Below are 23,002 nucleotides of genomic sequence, written 5' to 3'. Positions count from 1 at the left end.
AACGAGGCTTTTGTTCTTCTTTGACTTCATTATCGGTAAGTGCACCAAGCACTGGACAGCTGAGATCTCCAGCAAAAAAAAAAAAAATTAAAAATTAAAAATTAAAAATTAAAAATTAAAAATTAAAAATTAAAAATTAAAAGCACTTTTAGTGGAGAAGTTAAAATAGTATGAAAATATTTTTACAAAATCAGCACGCGATAAAAGAATTTGGACTTCGAAGTCTTTTTTTTTTTTTTTTTGGAAATGCGGCTTAGAATACATATAGCTTTTACAAGTTAAAAGCCCTTGTCAACTGGTCTTTACAGACTCGGTGGTTCGAATATGAAGATTTTATATTTATATAGAAACCCCACCAATTGAGTATTCTAAACAGTTAATATGACTTAAGAATATATAGATTGAAGCTTAAAATAGCGTATAACTTTAATGTTTGATAGAATTTAGGTGGGTTTACTATGCAAATATTTGTATTTACTTGAAATAAAAATGGGTCTCTTTTTGGATGGCCAAACCTACCTGTGTGCAACAAATGTACATGAATGCAATTAGTGACTAAAGTACTTACCAACAACAAGCAACAGAGTCAAGTCAATGGAAAATAACAAGTCCGATAATATTGTTGAAAAAAAAAAAATGCTTAATAATACTGTGCATGTAAATGAAATGGAAATCAGCATCTTTACCCCCCACGCTTTTTCTTTCATACAACCACCACCTTTTTTAAAGTGTAGGTTAAAAGAATTCCCATGGATACAAAAAGCACAAAGTACTGGAAAATGACATTAATTGCCAAACAGTCCATCTCTTCAAACCATAAAACCTCTTTGATTTCTCCCGTCTGAGGATCCTCCTCCTCAATCACGGTAGGCTTTCCAAATATAGACAAGAAAAGCACATGAAGAGTTGCAATGGGTGCACCAGCAGTAACAATGATTGTCAAGCTGGTCATTTTGTTTTTGACTGGGTCAATCCAGCCAATGTTTTGCATATGGGTGGTCCAAACAATGGCAATGATGGGCAGCAGGCAAAGCTTAAAGAGCGCAATGCCCAGCACTACGCGCCAAAAGCCCTTGGGAAGCTTTCCAACATGCAATCGACTAATAGAGGCCCCTAAAAGCATCATACCAAAGGGGACCTGGGACGCGCCGACAAAGGAAGCAAAGTCCATGATAAAACTGAGTACGGGCTGGCCATCGGGGGCGTTGGGGATTCCTGAAACAACAATGGCACCGCTATTGTTATAAAAAAGCGCACGCAACGGGCGAACCATAGTGATAATCATTGATATGATTAGCATGGCGCTCGGAGGCCGCGAAAAGTTGTATAAAATTTGCCAGCCAAAATAAGCCCAAGGATGTGTATCAATGTACACGTTGAACCGGGCGCGGGTTTTGTTCGACCAGGTGGATGGCAGTGCGACACTGGCAGCGGTTATTGTTGCCGCGGATGTTTTTGGAAGCAAAGTGTCGGCATGCGCACCTGTCGCTTGCCGCGTTATTTCCAAAAAAGTTTCTGTAGTTAGGGTTTCTCGAATGTCGGAGATAGATTTGACGTCCAAGTTATGTGGAATGTCGTCATTGATGTTTGTGCTGGAAGGTGTTTGTTCGGCGATCCGATGTCGCAGACGATGATTGTTTTTTTCATCAAAATCATCATAGTCGTCGTCTTTATCGTCGCCAACCATACTGGGTGATAATGTGGGGCTTGGAAGAGACTCATCTTGTGTCTGTTGTCTTTTCCTTCTCCGCAGTAGCCGTTTCTTGGCCTGTGAGTAAAGAGTCAAGACTCCAGGCTGGTTGTTGCTTGGTTCGGAGGGCGAGAAAACCCCGCGTTCAATGTCCTTTGTTTTGCGCGCAGCGTCGATACCAATGAGCCGGAACGAACCCATATTAAACATTGAAAAGATAAAAACGGCTACAAAAATCATGGAATAGGCCACGCCTTTAGAACCGTCTTCGGAGGTGAATGGCTTTCCACCTGAAAGTGTGGTGATGTATGCAACGGGTAGGTCTGTAGTGTTTGAAAAAACGCAGGCCATAATTAGACTGCCGAGCCAGTACTTGGGGACAGGCGCAACAAGGGCAACTATAGCACTTGCTGCGAGGCCTAAAGCTTGGAATAAGAATGCAGTAAGGATAACGACTCCGACTGTACGCAAATCAGAAGAGTCTAGGGAAGAGACAATTTTGGTGAACATAAGGCATGGTTGGAGAAAGTTGACAATGATATAGGAAAGGTTTTGGCATGTTTCTGGTGAAAGATAGTCTAAAAAAAGAAGAAGTTAGTTTTCTATATATATTTATATTTATATATATAGTATATGTATATGATCGGGCATTGGTGATCTCGAGGAGCATACTTTTTTTTGCGAGGAGGAACCCTAGAGCGCAGTTAAGAAAGATTTTAATGAGCGGTTTAATACTGATGTATATGGCATCGCCAATAGTTAAATCAGCGTCTGAAGCCATTGATAAAAAGGTTTGGTATAGAGAAAAATGAATGAGGAGCGTTGATGATTTTGGAAAGAAAGGGAAAGAAAAGTACGGAATAAGATCTGGCTGGTGATTTATTTATGTATAAAAAAAATAAAAAAATAAAATTTTTTTTTTTTTTGGGTTATGAAAACTGGAGGTCCCCCACGCAGCCGTTGAAAAAAAAAAAAAAAAAAAAAGGAGGGGGAATAAAAACAAGAGACTTTTTATAAAAAAAAATGATGATTTTTAAAAAAGGCTTTTATAATATGTTTTTTTTTTAAAAAAAAATTTAAGAATGAAAGAACTGATTAACTATTGTTGTTGAGATTCCTTTTATTGTTATCAGTTGTTGATGGACGGAACCCGTTACGATGACAAAAAAAAATCTCACAGCAGCTCTACGCGGGTATTTTTTTTTATTTTTGGTGGGTTGGAGGGGGGGGGAAGTTCTTTGACAGTAACCAGGACGGTACTTGATGATAAGTTTGTTTTGATGGAAAAGTTAAAAAAAAAAAAAAAAGAGAACAAAAAGAAGGAGGATTGAGGTTTAATGAGTCAATCAATGGATCAAATTAAAAGAAACTGAGAAATTTCAAAAGATAGAAGAAAAAAAAAAAAGTTGAAGCCAAAGAAATCTGTTTGGTGGTGGGATTTTTCCAGATTCTCAACGGCTGTTGGCGGAACTAAATAGGCAATTAACGGGTTGAAAAAGATGGATATTTCTTTTTTTTTTTATTTTATTTTAGATTCAGAGAACTTATCAAAAATATTAATTACTGAAAATAAAATAAATAAATCATATTGATTTTATTTTTTTTTAAAAAATAAAAAAGCCATATAAGAGTTCAATATTTTTAAACTATAAATATAAACAAATAAATAAATAAATAAATAAATAAATAAATAAATAAATAAAAGAGACTTTTCGCTATTTCTTACTATTAGCTGTCAACTATCTTATATTATCAGTAAAAATAAATAAATAAATAAATGATACCGCTAATTTTCGCCCATAGAAGACATTATTTTTTTTTAAAAAAACACTCATCCAAACTCTTGAAACTTCAATGAACTGACTATCTAATAACTCATTTAAATTGTTTAAATTTTTTAAATTGTCTCGTAAAAAGAGGTCAACTTGACCCTTTGCAAAGCCCATCTTTGTGTGACATTACAAAAACTTGTTATTGTAAAAACGTGACTCTTCAACGTGACTCTTTTTTTTTTTTTTTTGTGTTACCATGAAAAAAAAAAAAAAAAATCTCACACTCTTTAAAAAGTCTACAGATTCCACACATCAATCGTTCCTCTTTTTTTTTTTTTTTTTTCATCATTCTTTATTGAACCGCTTTTTTTTTCACACATCATCAATACTCTCAAACAATGGCTTCCTTTAACCTCGAAACCCTCGTCCGCCCAAACATTCTGGCTCTTGAGCCCTACAGATGTGCTAGAGAGTATGCCTTTTATTCAATTCAAAACTCTTTCCTTTTTCCTTCATTCTCTTTCTGACATCTTTCTCTAGTGACTACCAACTCGGCATTCTTCTTGATGCTAATGAAAACACTCACGGTCCTTCCCTCGCCACTTTGGCTGCAGAGGAAGCTGCCCAGGATCTCAACCGATACCCAGACCCCCACCAGCCTCACGTTAAGCAACTGCTGTGCGACCTGCGCAACGCTGATGGCACTCCCCTTGCCCCGCAACCCCTCGACAGCGACTCTCCACTCGCCCCACTTACTCCAGCCAACATCTGTCTTGGTGTTGGCTCTGATGAATCAATCGACGCTCTGATCCGTGTATTTTGCAAGCCTGGTGTTGATAAGCTGCTGACATGCCCACCAACCTATGGCATGTACGCTGTGTCTGCTCAAGTCAACGACGTGGAGGTTGTCAAGATCAACATGCACTTTGACAAGGGCAATTTCCAAATTAACACTGACGCAGTTGCAACTGCTCTTGCCCAAGACCCCTCAATCAAACTCGTATACATCACTTCCCCAGGAAACCCCACAGCAACTCTGATTGAGCCTGCCCGGATCGAGCGCTTGCTTAACCACCCCACATGGAACGGCATTGTCATTGTGGACGAGGCCTACATTGACTTTGCGCCGGCTGGATCGTCGTTTGCTCCACTTGTGACCAAATACCCCAATCTTGCTGTTCTTCAGACCCTGTCCAAATCCTTTGGTTTGGCCGGTGTGCGTCTCGGGTGCACTTTTGCAGATGCCCCCGTTGCACAGATTCTCAACAACTTAAAGGCTCCCTACAATATTTCCACACCCACGTCGCAGCTTGCTGAGCGTGCTCTGAGTCCTGAAGGCATTGCTGTGATGCACAAGAATGTCAAGCTAATTATTGAAGAACGTACACGCGTCACTGAAGAGCTTAAGAAACTGCCACGCATTGGCGAGTTTCTCTCGGCCCCAGATGCCAATTTCGTGCTGGTTGAGTTTCTCGATAAGCAGGGAAAGCCCTCTTCCGAGGTTGCTCTTAAGATCTACACTTATCTTGCAGAAAATAAGCAAATCGTGGTGCGGTTCCGTGGTAAGGAGCCTGGTTGCGAGGGCGCGCTGCGAATTTCTATTGGTACAAACGAAGAAAACACAGTGCTACTTGAAGAGATTAAGAAATCTTTTGAGCTTTATTAAGATAGATTTATTACTTTAGAATTGATTGAATTAAAGAAATTTTTTGTATATTCATCCATTATATTTACTCGAACCATTATATTATTATTACTATTAGACCTATTAAAAATTCATATTTGCTTTTGGGAAGAGCCTCGTGCGGCTCAATAAATAAATAAAGTTCTCTCTACCAGCTTATCGCTTGAGAGCAGCCTGGATAAGGTTGTGGACCTCGTCATTGACGGGAGCAGGAGCAGTGTAGTCAACAGAGTAAGCAGAAACAGCGACACGGCAGCCAGCGGCATTAGAGACATCGGTTTCGCCAGCAAGGTCAGTAGGACCATTGTAAGCGACGTTAAGGCCGGGGGCTTTCTGGGAATCGAGGTAAGACCAAACGAAAACACCAGAGGTCTCGTTGAACTTGACAGTGTAAGACTGGGCACCACCAGTGATGCGAGTGTAGACAAGAGGAGGAGCAGTGCAGTCGACATTGTAGGTTTCCTTGGCAGGGGCACCGACATAGGGAATGTTGATGTTAAGACCAACACCAAGAGGAAGAAGACGATCATTGTCACCAGCAGCAGTGGCAAGAGCATCGACGAGCTTGGCAACAACGGTCTTGGCATAGATGTTAGAGTAGAACGAGTCGTCGTCCTTATTGGGAAGGAAGCCATTGACATCCTTGTAGTAGGAGTGGTTAGAGTAGTCGGCAGAGAAGGCGGCGGCAGGGATACCACGGCCAACGGCGTAGTAGGTGGCACCAATGGTACCGGAAAGAGTGAAAAGGCCAGGGCCGGCATTGGAACCCTCGTTAGGACCAGAGACGACAAGGTCAATGTTAATGTTGGAAAAGTAGTTGGGGATGACATAGTCAAGGCCAAAGGCAACTGAGGCAGCAGGTGTGCCATTGAAGTACCAGACGTGGTTGTCAGACTCCTCGTAGCCCCAAGCAGGAGAGCCAGCAGGAAGGTCACCAAACTCGGAAGATTTCTGAAGCTTGGGACTAGAAGAAAAGGAAAAGGTTCCACCCTTGCCGGATTGGTTCTCGGCAGGGGCAACAATGAAAACATTGTGGCCTTCGTCCTTGAGAGCCTGGTAGGTGGCTCTGATGTTGGAGGAAGTGTAAGCGTCATCGTTGGTAAGGATAATGTTGAGGGCAGCAGCGAGCTGGATGGCTGAAAGGGCACCAGCCTTGAGAACAGTAGAGAACTTCATTAGAGAGTTATGGTTATAAATATATATATAAAAAGAATGTGGGTTTATTAACGAGAGACTTTGGTCTAGAGTCTATCTAATATATGGGAGTAAGAAAAGAAAAGAAGAATTGGTTGAAGAATAAAATGAAAAGAAAGAAGTATTTAAAATAAATTAAAAAATTCAATTAAAGGATATTTAAGACTCTTTTTATATTAGAAACAAATGCGATCAGCATATTGTTAGACAGAAAGTATTTTTTTTTTTTTTTGAGAAAGTTGCTGCTGTGTGGAGATTATTTGTCCATGCTGTGTCCGAGGCCAGTCATGATTTGCTATTTGGGTCTTCCAGGCATAAAAGAAAGTCCTCTTTAAAGTAATTGGGCATATTGGTGTGTGAAAGAAAAGTATCTAATGACGACCAAATTTTTATTTTTTTATTTTATTTTATTTCATTTTAAACTGTTTAAATTGAATTTATTTATTTTTTTTTTTTTTTTTTCAATTCATATGTAGAAATGAACTTTTCTTCTAAACTTGAATATTATTTTTTTTTTCTCGCTCTCCCCACAACTTTCAAAATCGCTGGTTGCACACTGTCTAAAGCCGCACGCCTCCAAATTCAGAGGAACGGCGCACACACAGCCAACGTTTCTTTTAACAAAAGGCTTGTGCGCCAATTGAGCTCGCTCGTTGGCTGCTGTTGCTGTTACCGATGTTGCTGCTGGAAGACTTTTGGGGTGGGTGTTTTTTTTTTTTTTGGTTATCGTTTATCATATTATTCACATCTAGATTATCTTACCTATTTTAGGAAATTTATATATAATTTTTTATGGACTTTTTGTTTTTGGGAGGGTTCTTTTTTTTTTTTTTTTAATTCCGACGGTGAAATTTATTATTTATTGCAGTAAAAAAAACCGTTAAAAAAATTTGTTTTTTCTTCTTAGTTCACTTTTATAGAAAAGGCCTTTTTTTTTGTTGTCTTGACTTCTATTTTATGTTGCAAATATGTCTGCCTTTTAACTCGTCGCTTAAAGCTTATCCGTAGTATATTTATGTCTTGTCCACTACTTACTACTTTCAGATGATCATCATACCAAGAAATGGTTCTTCTTTCTTAATCAAACTAAATAATGGGCTTGAATAATACCAAATCGTTTTTGGTTTTTTTTCATTTTAGTTCTATTTAATCAATTGATTAAAAAACTTTTAAAAAATGAAATAAAATTTTCAAATAAACGCAAATGGACACTGTTTTTTTTTTTTTTAATGAAATAAAATGCAACACAACTTTCTTTCTTCAAATACATGCTTTGCTCCTAATGTTCCGATGTTCCGTGTAAGCTAACAGCGGCCTTTGCAATTGCTGCCTTTTATTTGGATCCTCATTACAGAAAGAGAAACCAGGAAAAAAAAAATTCTTATTTGAACTGGCGTCAGCATATTGTTACCATGTAAGTTTTTTAAGTTATTATTTAGGGTCAATTGAATTGTACACTTGAAGTGCAGATATCTGATGAATGAAAAAAAAAAAAAAAAAATTTGGAAAAAAAAACGTGAACATGATGATTTAGTTTCGTTGGTGGAATTCAAACTTTTTTTTTTCAAAAGGTTCTTCTTTCGCAATTATCCATGATATATCGTAACTATAGTATCTCGCACAACAACCATCCATACGGGTAAGCATACAATCTGACTGCTACAGCATGAAGCCATAAACTATATACACTACCATGTACAGCATATTCCTCTTCTGCATTATATCCTTCCAAAATCCAATGCATTATAATTCTTCATGGCAACTAACAGACTCTTCAATAGTCTTTTTTCCCCCCATTTGGTTGTAACCAAAATTATAGTTCTTCCGTCCAGTTGGTTGTTTGTTGCTCTAGTATACTTCCATGTTCATTCATTTGTGAATCATAGTCACCATCCAAAACCTGGACCAAAAGGCAATTTGATTTTCTGAAGAAAAGAAAAAAAAAGTTTTTCTATTTAGAATTTCTCTCCCCCCCGGCGGGGACTTTTTTGTCATCTTTTCACTGACAAAAAAAAAAAAAAAACGTGGGGTCTCAAACTGGATGAATGAAATTTTTCTTTTTTCCTCTATTGCTACGCTTTATAGAAAACAAGCTTGACAGGTACCTGACTACAACCTAGTTGATAGTGGTAAAAAAAAGAAAAGAAAAAAAAAAGGATGTATATTCCCTGCGTCTTTAGGTCAAGATGTAATTGGATCAAAGACCTTAACGAGCAATTCTTCCGCAATTGACTAATCTCACATATATGGCAACACTGAAAAAAAAAAAAAAAGTGAATTGAAACATGTTAACATAGCAATAAAATAAATAATTCAGCCATCTGGCTTTGCATCTCATTCAATGTTTGTCTTCTTGTTTTTTTTTTATTTAAAAGTTATATTCTAGATTATTTTGATCTGTATGCCTGGAATTTCAAAAAGAAGAAAGGCCCTGACATCACCTTATGACGAGTAGGGAAAACCAGTTTGAAGATCTTAAGCCTACTCAATCAATTTCCGTTTAGTTTTGGGGGGAAATGTGTATTTAACGATCCTTTTTGATAGAAATAATGATTGCAGTCAATTACAATCTAATTTGACTGAACGGAAGAGTTGGAATTTCTGTTTTCCAGATGAACTTGGGGGTTCAGATGAAGAGTATGCCATAGTGCTCATCCTCAAAAAAAATAAGATACTTATTAATTAATTTCAGTAAGTTTAAAATTAAAATAAACTTATAAAAGCTTTAGATTGTAGTTTATTAGCATTTTTAGCAATGTTCGGATAGTATATATTTACAATATATTTTAAAAAAATATCAATCGGCAATAGTTTAGTGGCTAGAATTTCCGCCTGTCATTAGCAGCACGCGGGGGACCGGGGTTCAATTCCCCGTTGCCGAGTATTTTTTTGAATCATTCAGTTTGTTTTTTTACATGCTATGATTTTTAACTATTAATTTTGAATTATCTCTTGTTTTTTTTTTATTTGTACTGAATTTGAAGTAAAGAAGAAAAGATTTCGTTTTTTAAAAAAAAAAAAATTGATAAAAAGTTAAATGATTGTTTCCGGTATCTTGACCCGATAATTTCTTTTGTTTTATGTAATAGTGTCGTATTGAATCTCTATATGTCTGATACTGTGAATGCCTTTGAAAAAAAGGATATCATGACGGTACTTCCGGAATTGTGTTTCCCAGGATGCATCTAGACAATTAATTAACTGACTGTATATATAGATGAGTATAGGATACTAATTAAACTTATGATTTTAAATGCATAACACTATTAATAATGAAAAGTGAGACTTGCTCTGTAATGTCAATTGAAAGAAAAAAAAAATTGGAATGCAATTGGCTTTAATTTGAAAAAGAAAAAATAGATTAATACGAAATAAAGTAAAAAAAAAAAATTAAAATTAACGAAAAAAAAAAAAAAAAGAGAATATGGATTTTCTAATTAAAGGGAAAAACAAAAAAAAGTTATAATGCATGGTGATGATAGATTGAAGAAAAGCCATAAAATCCACTCCTTGAATACACATGTGTTATTTTTTTTTTCACTCCAACATTAGATTTCCCTTTCTCTTCATTAAAAAATAATATTTATTTATTTTTCAAGTGTATATAATACTGTTAATTACTTGAATAACTGATTTATTTTTGTGATGATGCTTCTATTTTTTTTTTTTTTTTTAATTTGTAAACTTACATGGTCCCGTAATTATTGTGCTAATATGAAAAAGAAAAGTGTCAACGTAACCATGGGCTTTTTATTTTTTATTTTTCATATTACATTAGAACGGAAAATAAAAATAAAAAAGTTTTTGTAAATAAGAGAAAAATCAAATTCAAAAATCTATCAATGCATCTCAAAAGCAGTTTTTTTTTGTGAAATAAATAATAAAAAAAAAAAGTACATAGTACCTTTAAGTTAACATTATTGGAATTAAATTTATATATGGTATAGTATGTGTATTGTTTGATGGAATACGCCATTCTAAAGTCTTTCTGAATTCTTTCAGAATCTTGTCTGTGATATTTTCTTTATAATTTTTGCAATATTCCCATGAATTATTAAAATCTTTCTCCCCCCAAAATACTCTAAAGACCTCCCCTCTTTTTTTTTTTTTTTTTTTTTTTTTGAAACAACTGTTAAATGGCCTGGCTCGTTAGGATTCTCTTATTGTTGATGATGATGCCCATATTTTTTTCAAGCTTATTAGGTTAATCATTCCAAAAAAGACCCACAACCCCCTTCCATCGCCTTTGATTCTACCCAAAATCTAAAATTTGTTCTTTGACACCTCCTTCGTTACCAAAATTACATTTCGTCTTTCCGTTTTCTATAATATTTGTTTCTTTTTTTTTTCCTTTAAAAATGTTATATATATCCAGCTATGTCTTGCCTTTATTTCTCTCTCTAATCTCGTCTAACAGCAATGCCATTCTCTTCAAGAACCTCTTTCACCTGATCAACTGTGTACTCCTTGCGGTGGAACATACCAGCTCCAAGCGCAGCATCCACGTTTGTCTTCTCAAACACCTCCACAAAGTGCTCAGGATTGCCTGCGCCAGAAGATGCAATTACAGGAATGCTCACTGCGCTCTTGGCCAGCCGCACCAGCTCTAAATCGTACCCGCTGTTGCTGCCATCCTTGTCAATTGAGTTGAGCAGAATCTCACCCGCACCAAGAGCCTCGCACGCACGTACAAGCTCGTAAACTCCAAGTGGCCGCGACTCCCGGCCACCCTTGATAGTGCACTGGTACCACACATATTCCTCGCCATTGGGGCCAGGGTATGCGGACTTGATAACATGAGTGTTTGCCGGAGCTGCCTCAGGCGAAGTAACATACACCTTGCGTGGGTCGACCGAAATCACAACGGCCTGTGCACCATAGGCTTTGGAAATGGTTTCTATCGGAGATGTGCCATCACCCTTTCCACCACGGGCATAGTATGCCTCAGCAGCAGTCACAGAGTCCGAGCCAATCGAGACCTTGTCAGCGCCGGAGCGGAAGTACAGTGCAGCAACCTCAAGCGCAGGCACAACCTTGTTTGTCTCCGGGTCGAGGGTATCACGGATACCACCACCAACAGTCAGAGGAACGAAGACGGTCTTGGAGGCTTCCTTGAGAACAGTAAGCATGGGCAAGTCGCGCAGAGGCGAGTTGCGGAATGATGTAATGTTGAGGAAAGTCACCTCGTCAGCACCTTGCTCGTAGTACATTTGTGCAAGCTCAACAGGCTTGCCGAGGTTGCGTACAGGGTTTCCAGCACCATCGACTTGGCGCTCACGTACATCGTATTGATCACCCTTGGTGACAACAAGATCACCAGAATCATTGGTGCGCACGTCCAAGCATGCCACAATACGTGCAGTCAAGCCATTGACTTCGCGGCCAGGGGGGGTAGAAGCTTTAGCGCGTTCCAACAGTGTAGTGTGTTTTTTTCCAGAGAGGAATGCGTCGAGGACTCGTACACCTGCCTTGCCGCACTTTTCTGGGTGAAACTGGGTCAGAAACACGCCCTTGAAAGCAATCGCGGAAACAAATGTTTGAGAACCGTAGGTAGTCAATGCAACCTCAAATGGACCTAAGTCATTGTCCTTAAACCCAGCAACATCGTTAATGCGGCCAGACTGTGCCAGCTGGGCCTCTTCCGGGGTTAAAATGGCAGCAAACGAGTTGACAAAGTAGTATCTGCTGGAGGGATCCAAACCATACAGGCCTATGCTTTTGTCCTCGGCGTTTGCATACTTGATTGTGTTCCATCCAATTTGTGGAACACTCTTGTCCTTATCGCTAAATCGAAATAGTGAGCGGTCAATAATTCCGAGACCCTGAGCCTTGTTGCCGTTGGTATCTTCATTGTTGGCTTCTTCTGAGTCTGCAAACACGGTCTGCAGACCGACGCAGATACCCATGAGCCGTCGGCCTGAGTCTATGTAGTCACGGATTGGTTGGGCAAACCCGCGCACGTTGAGTTCGTGTACAAAGTGGCCAAAGTTGCCGACGCCTGGGAGAAACAGACGCGGGTCTTCTTGGCCAGCAAGCTTGGACACAAGGTCTTCTGGGGTTTTGATTAGCACGGGGGTCCATCCGAGAAGCTCAATGACGTTGTTGAGAGACTGGAGGTTCCCGCTCTCGACGTCAATAACATATGCTGTTTTAGACATGTTTGTATAGTAAGTTGTTTTGAGTTAAAAGGTGGTAATTGTGAAAAAAAAAAAAAAAAAAAAAAATAGATGGATGGATGGATGGATGGATGGATGGATGGATTTGATTCGGGGATGCAATGGAATATTTAAGGGCTTGTCAAGGTGATGCTTTAAAATTTTTCCAGTGACTCACATGGACTTTTATGAAAGCTATTCGGCACTTATATGACTGATTCAAATGATTCATGATTCACACAAAAAAAAAAAAAATTTAAAACACGTTTTTCAAGCAAGACCAAAAGATTTCAAGAAAAAAAAAGACTCAATTTTTATATTTATACAAAGGTTGGGATAGAGGAATAATCAAAAAAAAAAAACTTTTTACAAAAAAACAATGACCATTTTAAGCCTTAAGGGCACGGCGAGCCTTAACGGCATCTGCAAGATTCTTGAGCATCTCGACAGTGGTGTCCCAGCCAACGCAAGCGTCAGTAATGGAAACACCGTACTTGAGACCCTTCTTACCCTCAGGACCAACCTTCTGGTTGCCCTCATTGATATTGGACTCAATCATGACACCAATAACCTGGTTCTCACCGTGGGCAATCTGGTCAGCCACCGAGTTAAGAGCCTTGGGCTGGTTCTTATAGTCCTTATTGGAGTTGCCGTGGGAGCAGTCCACCATGATAGGAATGTTCTTGCTGCCAAGCTTAGACTTGACCTCGGCGACAGACTCAGCGTCAAAGTTAGTGCCCTTGGTGCCACCACGGAGAATAATGAAGCAGCTATCGTTACCATTTGTGGTGGTGATGGCAGCAAGACCCTGCTTGGTAACACCCATAAAGTGGTGTGAGTGGGAAGCAGCCTGGACAGCGTCAATAGCAACACCGACTGAACCGTCAGTACCATTCTTGAAACCAACGGGGAAAGAAAGACCCGACGCCAGTTCACGGTGAAGCTGGGACTCTGTGGTTCTGGCACCAATGGCACCAAGCGACAGCAAATCAGCCAAAAACTGGGGAGAAATAGTGTCAAGCATTTCCGAGGCCAGGGGAAGACCGGCATTGGTGAGATCAGTAAAGAGCTTACGAGAGATACGCAGACCCTTGTTAATGTTGAAAGACTCGTCCACATCAGGATCATTAATCAGACCCTTCCAGCCGACAGTTGTACGGGGCTTCTCGAGGTAGGCACGCATAATAACGACAACTTCGCCGGAAATCTCGTCCGAAAGCTTCTTAAGACGAGCAGCATAGTCGAGAGCAGCATCAGCGTCGTGGATTGAGCAGGGTCCAACAATAGCCAAGACCTTGTCAGACTTGCCCTTGAGGACATCAATGGCTTCCTTGCGGCCGCGCTTAACAGTGGCCAGACCAACAGCGGTGGGAGGGATTTCGTGTTGGAGAATGGCGGGAGGCAGCAGGGGGTCGTAGCCGGCAATACGGAGATCCTCGGCCTCCTCTTGGGAAGGTGTTTGGTTTCTAGAGATGCCATCGGCTTTGAACATCTAAGGTAGAGTTAGCATCAGATCAATCATTTAAGGGATTTGAAATTCGACCTACAGGACTGGAAGAAGACATTTTGGAATGTGGTGTGTCGATATATATATGTATGTGGAAGGAAATGGGAAAAAAAGAGTTGTGGGAAGGACTTGGCTCGGTATTTGTATGGAAAATTTTTTAAGCTTTTTCTTGTGTGTGTGTGTGAAAAATTCCCAGCCTGACAAAACGAAGAGTCATGAGTGGGTGGGCGCTTACGTCAGCCGCTCTTCTGGAACCCGCCATCGCCGCCGCAAGTTGCCAATGAGATTCCGCAACCGCTCCACTCCCATATTGGGTATTAATAACATGCTTAGAGGTATATATATATATATATATATATATAATGGAAGGAGGAGGAGGAGGAGGAGGGGCCAAAGGGGATATTATGATTCAGTAAGGATCGAGAAATAAGATTCATGCTGACCAAGATGACGAGGAATTTGCCAAGTGACAAGACAGATTGAAACGGGATCAGAAAAAGACTCAAATCGTGTTGATGGTAGTGGTCATTGTGATCTTTTGTTTGGAGGGGAAGGAGGGGGGATTTGATTTAGAAGAAGCTTTCTTTATTATATATACAAAAAAAAAAAAAAATCTATAATGCCATTCTTACTTACTCCTGAGGCCACCAAAATGGCTGGAACCCACGGACCCGAATGTACCGGGCCTCATGTGTCACTGGATCAAGCACACTTACAGCAAGCTTTGCATCAGGTGCACCAAACTGCTCCAGACGCACCAGGGCTAGACCAATATTCCCCACAGCTGAAATAATCGACCCAACAGGCCGCGACCGTGCAACAAGACCATCATCACCATTGCTACCGGCTTCTCCAGATGCACCGGTTTTACGTGAAGCTGTTCGTCGGGGTTTTCGGGGACCAAACGGCGAAGCCCCGGAAAATGGAGACGGGGGTGCGTCGGCAGAATCACCCCCAGTAGCCCCAGCAGCAGTAGCATCAGAAGACTCTTCTGGAGATGGTGCAGGCTTGACGTCTATAATGTTACCACCAATGAGGCACTGTGATGTATCGACCACTTTGGAGATCGGGGAATCGGGATCATAAGCTAGATCGACTTCCTCTTCTTCTTCCTGCTGTTGCTCTGCTAAAGATTTAGAGGGAGAGTAAAGAACCACAGGAATAATTCGCTTGCGTACCACACCATGATGATGCGATCGAATCGTCAGCTCCTGGCCCACATAACAGCCCTTATTGAAATTAACCCCCTGCATGTAGTCGATGCATGATTCGAGGGGGAGTGCACGAGCAGGTGTGAGTTCCGCAGCACCTTCTGGGATTCCAAAAAGAATGCGTCTAATATGGTATGAAGAAAGAGTCGTTTGTTGTAGCTTAAGCTCTGGAACGTCAGCTCCTCCCTCAACAGCAGTTCCAGCATTAACAAAGCTCTCTGAAAGAACATCAAGCGGTGTCAGATCGCCTGGTAACAATAGTCGCAGACCAAACCCTGGGCTGCGCACATCGGGGAATGATCCAGCCTGGTGGTGTGTCGAAGGGTTGTAAAGAGCCAAATTGCGAGCATCTTCAAGAGGGAATACTTCGGCTACAGATGTGTCATCCCACACGGCCCACTGAGATATTGTAGTTGCCGGGACCTGTGCCACGGAAACTTGAGAGCGTAGTTTGTAGAGCTTAAGATTGGTAAAGAGTTGTTTTGCCATTTCCGTGTCACAGTCGACAAGATACTCAGCCTCATTATCTTCGACGATCTTGCCATGAGATTTAATTTGTGGTAGCAACGGAGTCAGCAACTCTCGCAGATGGGTATTACTGTGGATCGGGTAGATGAAGGACTCAGCCAGCATACGGCCTTTGGAGTTGAGAAACGCCGCAAAGATGGGCTCTGTGTCGTCAAACTCGGCTTCCTCAGGGTCTACAATTTTGTTTGTGACAATGCCATTAAGGAACTTGGATGAGTCGGGACCACCAATGGCAAACAGTGACCGGTGATTGAGTTTTGTAAAGCCGCGGAATGGTGGAGCAGGTGGGGGTGGAGGTGGTGGAGGGGGGAGGGTAGATTGGTCTAGATTGGTTGCGACGCTTGATGCTGTAAAGTGACGGCAACTGACAACACCAGAGAAGGTGAAGCGAGTTAATGCTGGTCGGACTGCATGAGAAGACCGCAGAAGCATTGTTGAAAGATGATATGAAAAAAGAAAAAGAAAAAGAAAAAGAAGAAGAAGAAGAAGAAGAAAAAGTTATTAGTTATTAGATATTGGAGGAAGAAAGAAATTAGAAAGGAACTGTGGGACCCAATATCGGACCTAGTGTAAGGTTACCATATTAGGTAACTTTAAAAGGGTTACTTGGTAAGGCTGACAAATGACATTTTCTGTGGGGAGGATATGATTTTTTTGCTAGCCAATGAGCACTAGCAATTCCTAATCGACCTTGACGGGACGTTCCCCGAAGGCTAACATTAGCAGATGACAAGAAGCATAAACTTCATTAGGTAGTCTTTGAAAGTCCAGTCGATGCTTAAAGATTCATAGCAGCAGTATCAGCAGTAGCAGCATTAGCAGTATCTGTAGTATCAAAAGAAGAAGAAGAAGAAGAAGAAGAAGAAGAAAAAGAAAAAAGAAACTTTTTAGTCGTTGAGTCATTCGTCCATCTGGATGCTCAGACCTAGATTTCCTTCATATGTTTGATTGATTGTTACTAATACCGTCCACTACCGCGGCTCTTCCAAAGTCCTGTGCCTGTGATTGGTCCCGTGCAATAATTGTATTACAAAATATTTTGTAATTACAAGAAAATTTTCAGCATCACCACCACCACCACCACCACCACCAATGGCGCAAAAACCCGCCAACCGCCAACCGCCGACCGCCAGCAGCCCAACAGCTTAAAAAAAAAAACAAAATGCCAGCAGCAGCAGTAGAAACAGCAGTAGGGCAGTAGGGCTGTATGGGAGGACTTAAACCACCACCACCACCACCACCACCACCAAAACCAACCACCCGCAAATCACCAAACAAGCCATAAAATTTTTTTTTTTTTCTCCTGTCCTGAACTTTTTTTTTTTTTTTTTAAACCATTTAACATCCCATTTTCTCTCTCCTTTTTTTTTTTTTTTTTTTTTTACTCTCGCTTCAATCAATCTATATTTATATATATATTCATATATATATAATATATATATGCTTATATACATTTAGGACACTCCCATATATTCTAATCTATCTTGCAAGAAACCCCTCCGTTTCTTATTTTTCTTTTCAGACTTTTGGTCTTTGTATCCTAAATTTCTACCCTTTTTTTTTTTTTTTTTTTGCACGTGTACATATATATATATATACAGCATTTCTAAAATATCCCTTTCTCCACCCAAGAAAAAAGAACCTTCTTCTTTATCAATAATAATACCATCATCGCCATTAGTATAGACTTTTACTATCTGCTTTTTGCATCATACTCTCTCGTTTATGCACTCGGCCCCACCAAACTTCCTTGACTCTGCCCCCATCCCCATTTCTGGCATAATTTCTGACCCCGATTCCCCCGCTGGTCTTGCTGCTTTCTCAGAACCCAGCTCGGATCTTCATCTGTTACCTGAATCATCTGCAAGTGCTCTGCAAATAGATTCATCTTTACCTTCTTCTTTCTCTTCTTCCTCCTCCTCATTGTCCTCTTCATCATCATCATCATCATCCTCTTCCATCCATCCTTCAAACCTTCTTCCTCAGAGAATCCACTCTCGTTATTACGATACCTTCTTGTCCTCATCCTCTTTAGATAGTAGTAGCCCCATCCCGCATGGCCCTCTAGCTAATACCACACAACCTCTACAACAGAACTTCTACATGGATGACAAGAATACTCATATGATTGGACTCAACGATTCTCAGGTCCAAAAATTCCCACCTCCTCAACAGCTTCAGTACCCCCCTCAACATCCTCAACAGCAACCGCAACAATCACAGCAACAACACCCAAATATGGCCTCCATCTCTTCTTCTCCTTGGGGGCCAAACACTCACGATATTAATACCACGAACCAACAACCCCCTTATTGGATTGACAATGCTTCTTCAAATCGTGGTGGACTCAAGCCTCAAGGATTTGTCTTGAATCAAGGAAATGGCCTTCAACAACAACCTATGAATTCTCTTCAACAACAACAACCACCACCCATGGGCCCTCCTCCACCTCAACAGCAACAGCAGCAACATCAGCTTCAACCTCCTCAACCTCAACCTTCTCCTTCAGGACTTCAACAATCAGCTTCTTCTGCAAGCTCTATTGATGAAGAATTAATCCCAACCGCTATTGTCATTAAAAACATTCCCTTTGCCATCAAAAAAGAGCAACTTCTTGAAGTAATGAATAACCTTCATCTTCCCATCCCATATGCTTTTAACTACCACTTTGACAATGGCGTTTTCCGCGGCTTGGCTTTTGCAAACTTTGCTTCTCCTGAAGAAACTAGTGCTGTCATTAGTAACCTTAATGGAAGGGAAATTGGGGGCCGCAAGCTTCGTGTTGAGTACAAAAAAATGCTCCCCCTTGCCGAGCGGGAGCGCATTGAACGTGAAAAGCGTGAAAAGAGAGGCCAGCTTGAGGAGCAACATAGAGGACCTAGCTCTAAAGGTGTTCGTGGCCATAATCATCACCATCATAATTCTCACCAACACCAGCACCAACACCAACAATCGCAGCCTCAACCTCCCCCAAATTCTCAACAGGCTCAACAACAACAACAACCTCTTGTTCAAGGCTTGAACCAGCAGCCTCAGCTTGGACCCGGGAACTTTGCTCAACAGCAGCAACAGCAACAGCAACAGCAGCAGCAGCAGCAGCAGCAGCAACATCAGCAGCAACAGCAACAGCCTCAGCAGCAACCTCAGCAGCAACCCCAGCAGCAACCTCAACAACAACCCCAGCAATTACATCTTGGTGGGTCTTATGGTAATTCTTTGAACTCTTCATCTCCTGGTCTGTCTTCTGGTGCCAATTCTGGCATTCTTTCTTCTTCTTCTCCTGTCAGCTCTGGCGGTTCATCGGGATCCCTTACAAAGGTGGACCTTAATGACCCAGAAAATCTCGAGATTTACTCCAAGCTGCTCTTGTTTAAGGATGATCGCTCGCGCTCCCAGCTGGTTTTCCCCCCTTCTCTGTCTCCTCATCAGCGCAGAAGTGCCATGATTCTAAGCCAGCAGTTTGGTCTTGCCTTTAGCACTCAGGATAAGGGTGGCTCTATCATTAGTCGCATCAGCAATCAATCTTTTTCTTCTCCTCAGAATCAGACTCCTCAACCTTATCTTCAACCGCAAACTTTCCAACCGCATCCCCAACAACAGCAAGCTTTGCAACAGCAAATCCCCCAGATGCAACAGCAACAGCAGCAACAACAGCAGCAGCAGCAACAACAACAGCAGCAACAGCAGCAACAAATTCAGCAACAACAGCCTCAGCAGCAGCAAACCCCTCTTCCTCCTCCCGGAATCTTTGAGGGACACTCGCTTTCTGGCCAAAATAGCATGAGCACCACCAACTTGAGCAGCTTTAACCAGTCTTCTCCTCTTGGCCTGCAGCACCCTCAACCTTTGAGTCCTGGGGTAAACTCTATGCACCTGCAGTCTTCCCATAGCAACAGCCTTTTATTTTCCCAGGCCCCACCGGGAACCCAACCCCACCAATTTGGCTCTACTAACGCAATCTCTGGAGGAATCCCCACTGGTAATTCTGTTTCCGGGTCTCCTCAAAATGTTTTGCGCGGTACCAAGTCCTTTGCTGACATTCGCGCACCCTTAAGCAGTTACACCATTTCTTCACCAGGTACTCCTACTGGGTCTCCCTTTTTCCCTTCCCAAACTCCTCCACCCCAGATTCAACAACCTCCTTCTACTGTTCCCTTGTCGTTGTCGTTGCAGCAGCAGAGAGGTGCATACGCGGTTTACAACCAAGTGTCTCCTCAGCCTTACTTGCAACAACAACAACAGCAGCAACAACAGCAACAGCAACAGCAGCAGCAGCAACAACAACAACCACACCCTCAGCAGCAACAACAGACTTTGCAGCAACAGCAGTTGCACCAGCCTCAGCCTACTCAGTTTGGCGGGCTTCACCCTTCTCAGTTGCATTCCGGCGGGTTTGGTAATACCACTCATGATTTCCAATTTGGAGGACACCAGCAGCCGCAGCTCCAGCAACAGCATACTCCGCCTAACCAGCAGCATCAGCAGCAGCCTAACCAGCAGCAGCAACAATACCCTTCATTCAATCAGCAACAGGTTCTTTCCCAGCACCAACACCAACAACAGCAGTTGCCTCCTCAGCAACAGCAGCCTCAACCACAACAACCACAACCACAACAGCAACAGCAGCCGCAGCCGCAGCCGCAGCAGCAGCAGCAGCCACAGCAACAACAGCAAGTCTACCCTCAAGCCCAATTTGGATCTTCGTCGTTTAATACTACCGGATCTGCGGGTTCTGGATTTGGGTCCTTGACTGATTCATTTTCTAGCCTGCTGCACATTAGCGCAACGCCCACCACGACTACCACGACTTCTACGACAACGACGACGGGAGGCTCGGGATTATCTCGGGCTCCCTCTGTAACGAATATCACGACCACGAATGCGACGAACAACAATAACAATAATAACGCAACGACTACGATGACGACGCCTTCTGGGAACTCAATTGCTGCCTCGAGCAGTGGTAGCACTGGGAGCACTAGTCCATCACCCAGTGTGAAGAGCATCCAGAATGGCCTTGACGGACAAAAAGGCTCCAAGCCTGACTCGGAGATGACCAAGAAGGATGTTGCAAATGGAGGCAGTGGTAATGGAAAGGAGAGTAGCTCATCTACGTCTAATTCAGCAGCCACTGCAGTAGGAGCAACAACTGGAGCTGGGGTCATTGGGTCTAAGCTCGGAGACTCTGATGTGAATACGACTGTTAATGTTAACGATTCTAATGAGGTTATGCATCGCAATGACTGAAATGAGAAAAGCAAAAGTAAAAGTAAAAGTAAAAGAAAAAAAAAGAATAAGTTATAATTTTTGTTGAAAATAATTTTTGTTAAAAAAACGTAAAAGAAAAAAAAAAGAAGAAAAAAAATATAAATATTATATAGTTTAAAAAAAAGTCTAAATCAAAATTTTATATTTACAAAATTACCACCAAATATTTTAAAGGTTACAAACTTCTCGGTTAAAGTTACAACTTAAGAAGCTCTTTGATTTTGGCAGGCAAATCTTTCACAGAACTTTGGAATGCAGCATCACCTCTCTTTTCTTTAAGTTGCTGCACAGACAAGTCTCTGGGCTGTAGCTCTACAAGACCGCTCTTTTCATACTGTTTACCAGCTATCAAAGTCACAGGGAATCCGAGTGCACGAGCATCGCGCATAGCAGCGCCAAATGACACATCCTCACGATCATCCCACACAGCATTAACCCCAGCAGCCCTCAGTTCCTTGACAATGGTTGTAGCAGCCTCTGCATCTTTCGATACGACGATTGCATGATACGGCGCAATAGAGACGGGCCAGTGAAGACCATCAGCGTCAGCAGTGATACTGGCGATGGCGGGAAGCAACCGCGAAATTCCAATGCCGTAACAGCCCATCTCAATGGGAACAAGGCTCCCAGACACAGGATCACGGGCCGTTGCATTGAGGGGGGCACTGTACTTTGTGCCAAGATAGAAAGTGTGGCCAATCTCGACCGCCTTGGCGACGGCCAGTGGGGTCTTACCATCATCGCAAGATGGACACAGGTCGCCGGTTTGTGCCATGACCAGTGGCACGTCCACCATGGTTGTGGTTGTGCCTTTATTTGCGTGGAAGGGCAATCTGGGGAGGTTTGTTTCACGCGAGAGTCGTGCGTCCATGACTCGGATCAACCGGCGAGTAAAAAGCCCCTCGTCGTCATCAGCCTTGGCTTGAGTAGCAAACTCTTCAGCAACTTCAATGCCAGTCGACTCGGCCTCGGCGTTGATGGTATCTTCCGGAAGTTCGGCGAGCAAATGCAGAGGGCTAAACTCGCGGTCTGGGGGGTAGTATGCGGCCACCAGGGTTGTTTTATCGTCGCTCAAAAAGTATTGTACTGCCGCTTCACCCATAAATGCACCATCCTCTTCCTCAGGTGGGAACGCAAGAGCCTTCTCGACATTGGCAGTGTATTTGCATGTGTGGCATGTTACCACATTATCTTCGCCGACCGGCGAAAGGTAATGGTACTCGTGGGAAAGTGAGCCACCGATAGACCCTGAGTCGGCCTCCGCAACCACAAATGGGACGCCAATGCTTTCAAAAAATGCGCGGTATGCATTTGCAACCTCATCATAAGTACGGTGTGCATCATCCTGGGTAACATCAAACGAGTACATGTCCTTCATGAGAAACTCACGTCCACGAAGGAGTCCACCTCGTGGCCGCTTTTCGTTGCGGTACTTGCGGGTAATTTGAAAGAGTCTTAACGGAAGTTTGCGTCTTGATGCAGCGATATTTGTAGCCACAAGATTTGTGATTTCTTCTTCGTGAGTAGGGGCAAGAATATATTGCACACGAGCAGATTCACTTTCACCTGATGTACCATCCTCATGCTTGATTTTAAACAGCTCTGTGTTGGCCGCGCGACCCGTGCGTTCCCAGAGCGCCGGGCTCGAGAGAGAAGACAGCGACACTTCGACACCGCCAACAGATACCATATGACGGCGTGCAAGGTCTGCAATGTTTGATTGAACCATGTGCGCGAGTGGCAGCAGATGGTAGCTGCCGGCCGAGACTTGGCGCACATAACCGTAGCGCACCAGTGGGTCTTCGGCAGACTCCTGTTCGCCAGGAAGCAGGTGTAGTGAGAGTCTCGGGACCGATGCTTGGATTTTATATGCATCCAAAGCAGAGCCTGCAGTTGTCACAGACGAGTGCTGGCGTCGAGACAGAAATAGTGGGGGTCTTTTGATTAAAGCGGAGCGGATCATTGAGTGAGTTAAGGATTGAGTTTTTAGTTG

The 23,002-nt window shown here is 42.1% G+C and overlaps 8 protein-coding genes across 8 annotated transcripts; 2 read left to right on the top strand and 6 right to left on the bottom strand.

Moving 5' to 3' along the window:
* Nucleotides 1–703: 703 nt before the first annotated feature.
* SAPINGB_P002669 (uncharacterized protein) lies at nt 704–2,471 on the bottom strand (the record flags this gene model as incomplete). The annotated part of the gene is made up of 2 exons (XM_031997387.1): nt 704–2,268; nt 2,363–2,471. 2 exons carry the CDS (start codon nt 2,469–2,471, stop codon nt 704–706), a joined length of 1,674 nt encoding a protein of 557 aa, XP_031853278.1.
* Nucleotides 2,472–3,860: 1,389 nt separating this feature from the next.
* Nucleotides 3,861–5,128, top strand: SAPINGB_P002668 (uncharacterized protein; the record flags this gene model as incomplete). The annotated part of the gene is made up of 2 exons (XM_031997386.1): nt 3,861–3,934; nt 4,003–5,128. 2 exons carry the CDS (start codon nt 3,861–3,863, stop codon nt 5,126–5,128), a joined length of 1,200 nt encoding a protein of 399 aa, XP_031853277.1.
* A 174-nt stretch (nt 5,129–5,302) lies between these two features.
* SAPINGB_P002667 (uncharacterized protein) lies at nt 5,303–6,322 on the bottom strand (the record flags this gene model as incomplete). The annotated part of the gene is made up of 1 exon (XM_031997385.1): nt 5,303–6,322. The coding sequence occupies one exon, from the start codon at nt 6,320–6,322 to the stop codon at nt 5,303–5,305; it is 1,020 nt and encodes a 339-aa protein (XP_031853276.1).
* A 4,418-nt stretch (nt 6,323–10,740) lies between these two features.
* SAPINGB_P002666 (uncharacterized protein) lies at nt 10,741–12,498 on the bottom strand (the record flags this gene model as incomplete). The annotated part of the gene is made up of 1 exon (XM_031997384.1): nt 10,741–12,498. One exon carries the CDS (start codon nt 12,496–12,498, stop codon nt 10,741–10,743), a length of 1,758 nt encoding a protein of 585 aa, XP_031853275.1.
* Nucleotides 12,499–12,883: 385 nt separating this feature from the next.
* On the bottom strand, nt 12,884–14,060 carry SAPINGB_P002665 (uncharacterized protein; the record flags this gene model as incomplete). Its single annotated transcript, XM_031997383.1, has 2 exons — nt 12,884–13,987; nt 14,043–14,060. 2 exons carry the CDS (start codon nt 14,058–14,060, stop codon nt 12,884–12,886), a joined length of 1,122 nt encoding a protein of 373 aa, XP_031853274.1.
* Nucleotides 14,061–14,634: 574 nt separating this feature from the next.
* On the bottom strand, nt 14,635–16,173 carry SAPINGB_P002664 (uncharacterized protein; the record flags this gene model as incomplete). Its single annotated transcript, XM_031997382.1, has 1 exon — nt 14,635–16,173. The coding sequence occupies one exon, from the start codon at nt 16,171–16,173 to the stop codon at nt 14,635–14,637; it is 1,539 nt and encodes a 512-aa protein (XP_031853273.1).
* Nucleotides 16,174–17,466: 1,293 nt separating this feature from the next.
* Nucleotides 17,467–20,988, top strand: SAPINGB_P002663 (uncharacterized protein; the record flags this gene model as incomplete). The annotated part of the gene is made up of 1 exon (XM_031997381.1): nt 17,467–20,988. One exon carries the CDS (start codon nt 17,467–17,469, stop codon nt 20,986–20,988), a length of 3,522 nt encoding a protein of 1,173 aa, XP_031853272.1.
* Nucleotides 20,989–21,205: 217 nt separating this feature from the next.
* SAPINGB_P002662 (uncharacterized protein) lies at nt 21,206–22,972 on the bottom strand (the record flags this gene model as incomplete). The annotated part of the gene is made up of 1 exon (XM_031997380.1): nt 21,206–22,972. One exon carries the CDS (start codon nt 22,970–22,972, stop codon nt 21,206–21,208), a length of 1,767 nt encoding a protein of 588 aa, XP_031853271.1.
* Between the last annotated feature and the right edge of the window lie 30 nt (nt 22,973–23,002).

The sequence above is a fragment of the Magnusiomyces paraingens genome, assembly GCF_902498895.1.
Source record: "Magnusiomyces paraingens strain CBS 517.90 genome assembly, contig: contig2, whole genome shotgun sequence".
In the NCBI taxonomy this organism is placed as follows: domain Eukaryota; kingdom Fungi; phylum Ascomycota; class Dipodascomycetes; order Dipodascales; family Dipodascaceae; genus Magnusiomyces; species Magnusiomyces paraingens.
This window is presented reverse-complemented; position numbering and strand designations above follow the sequence as displayed.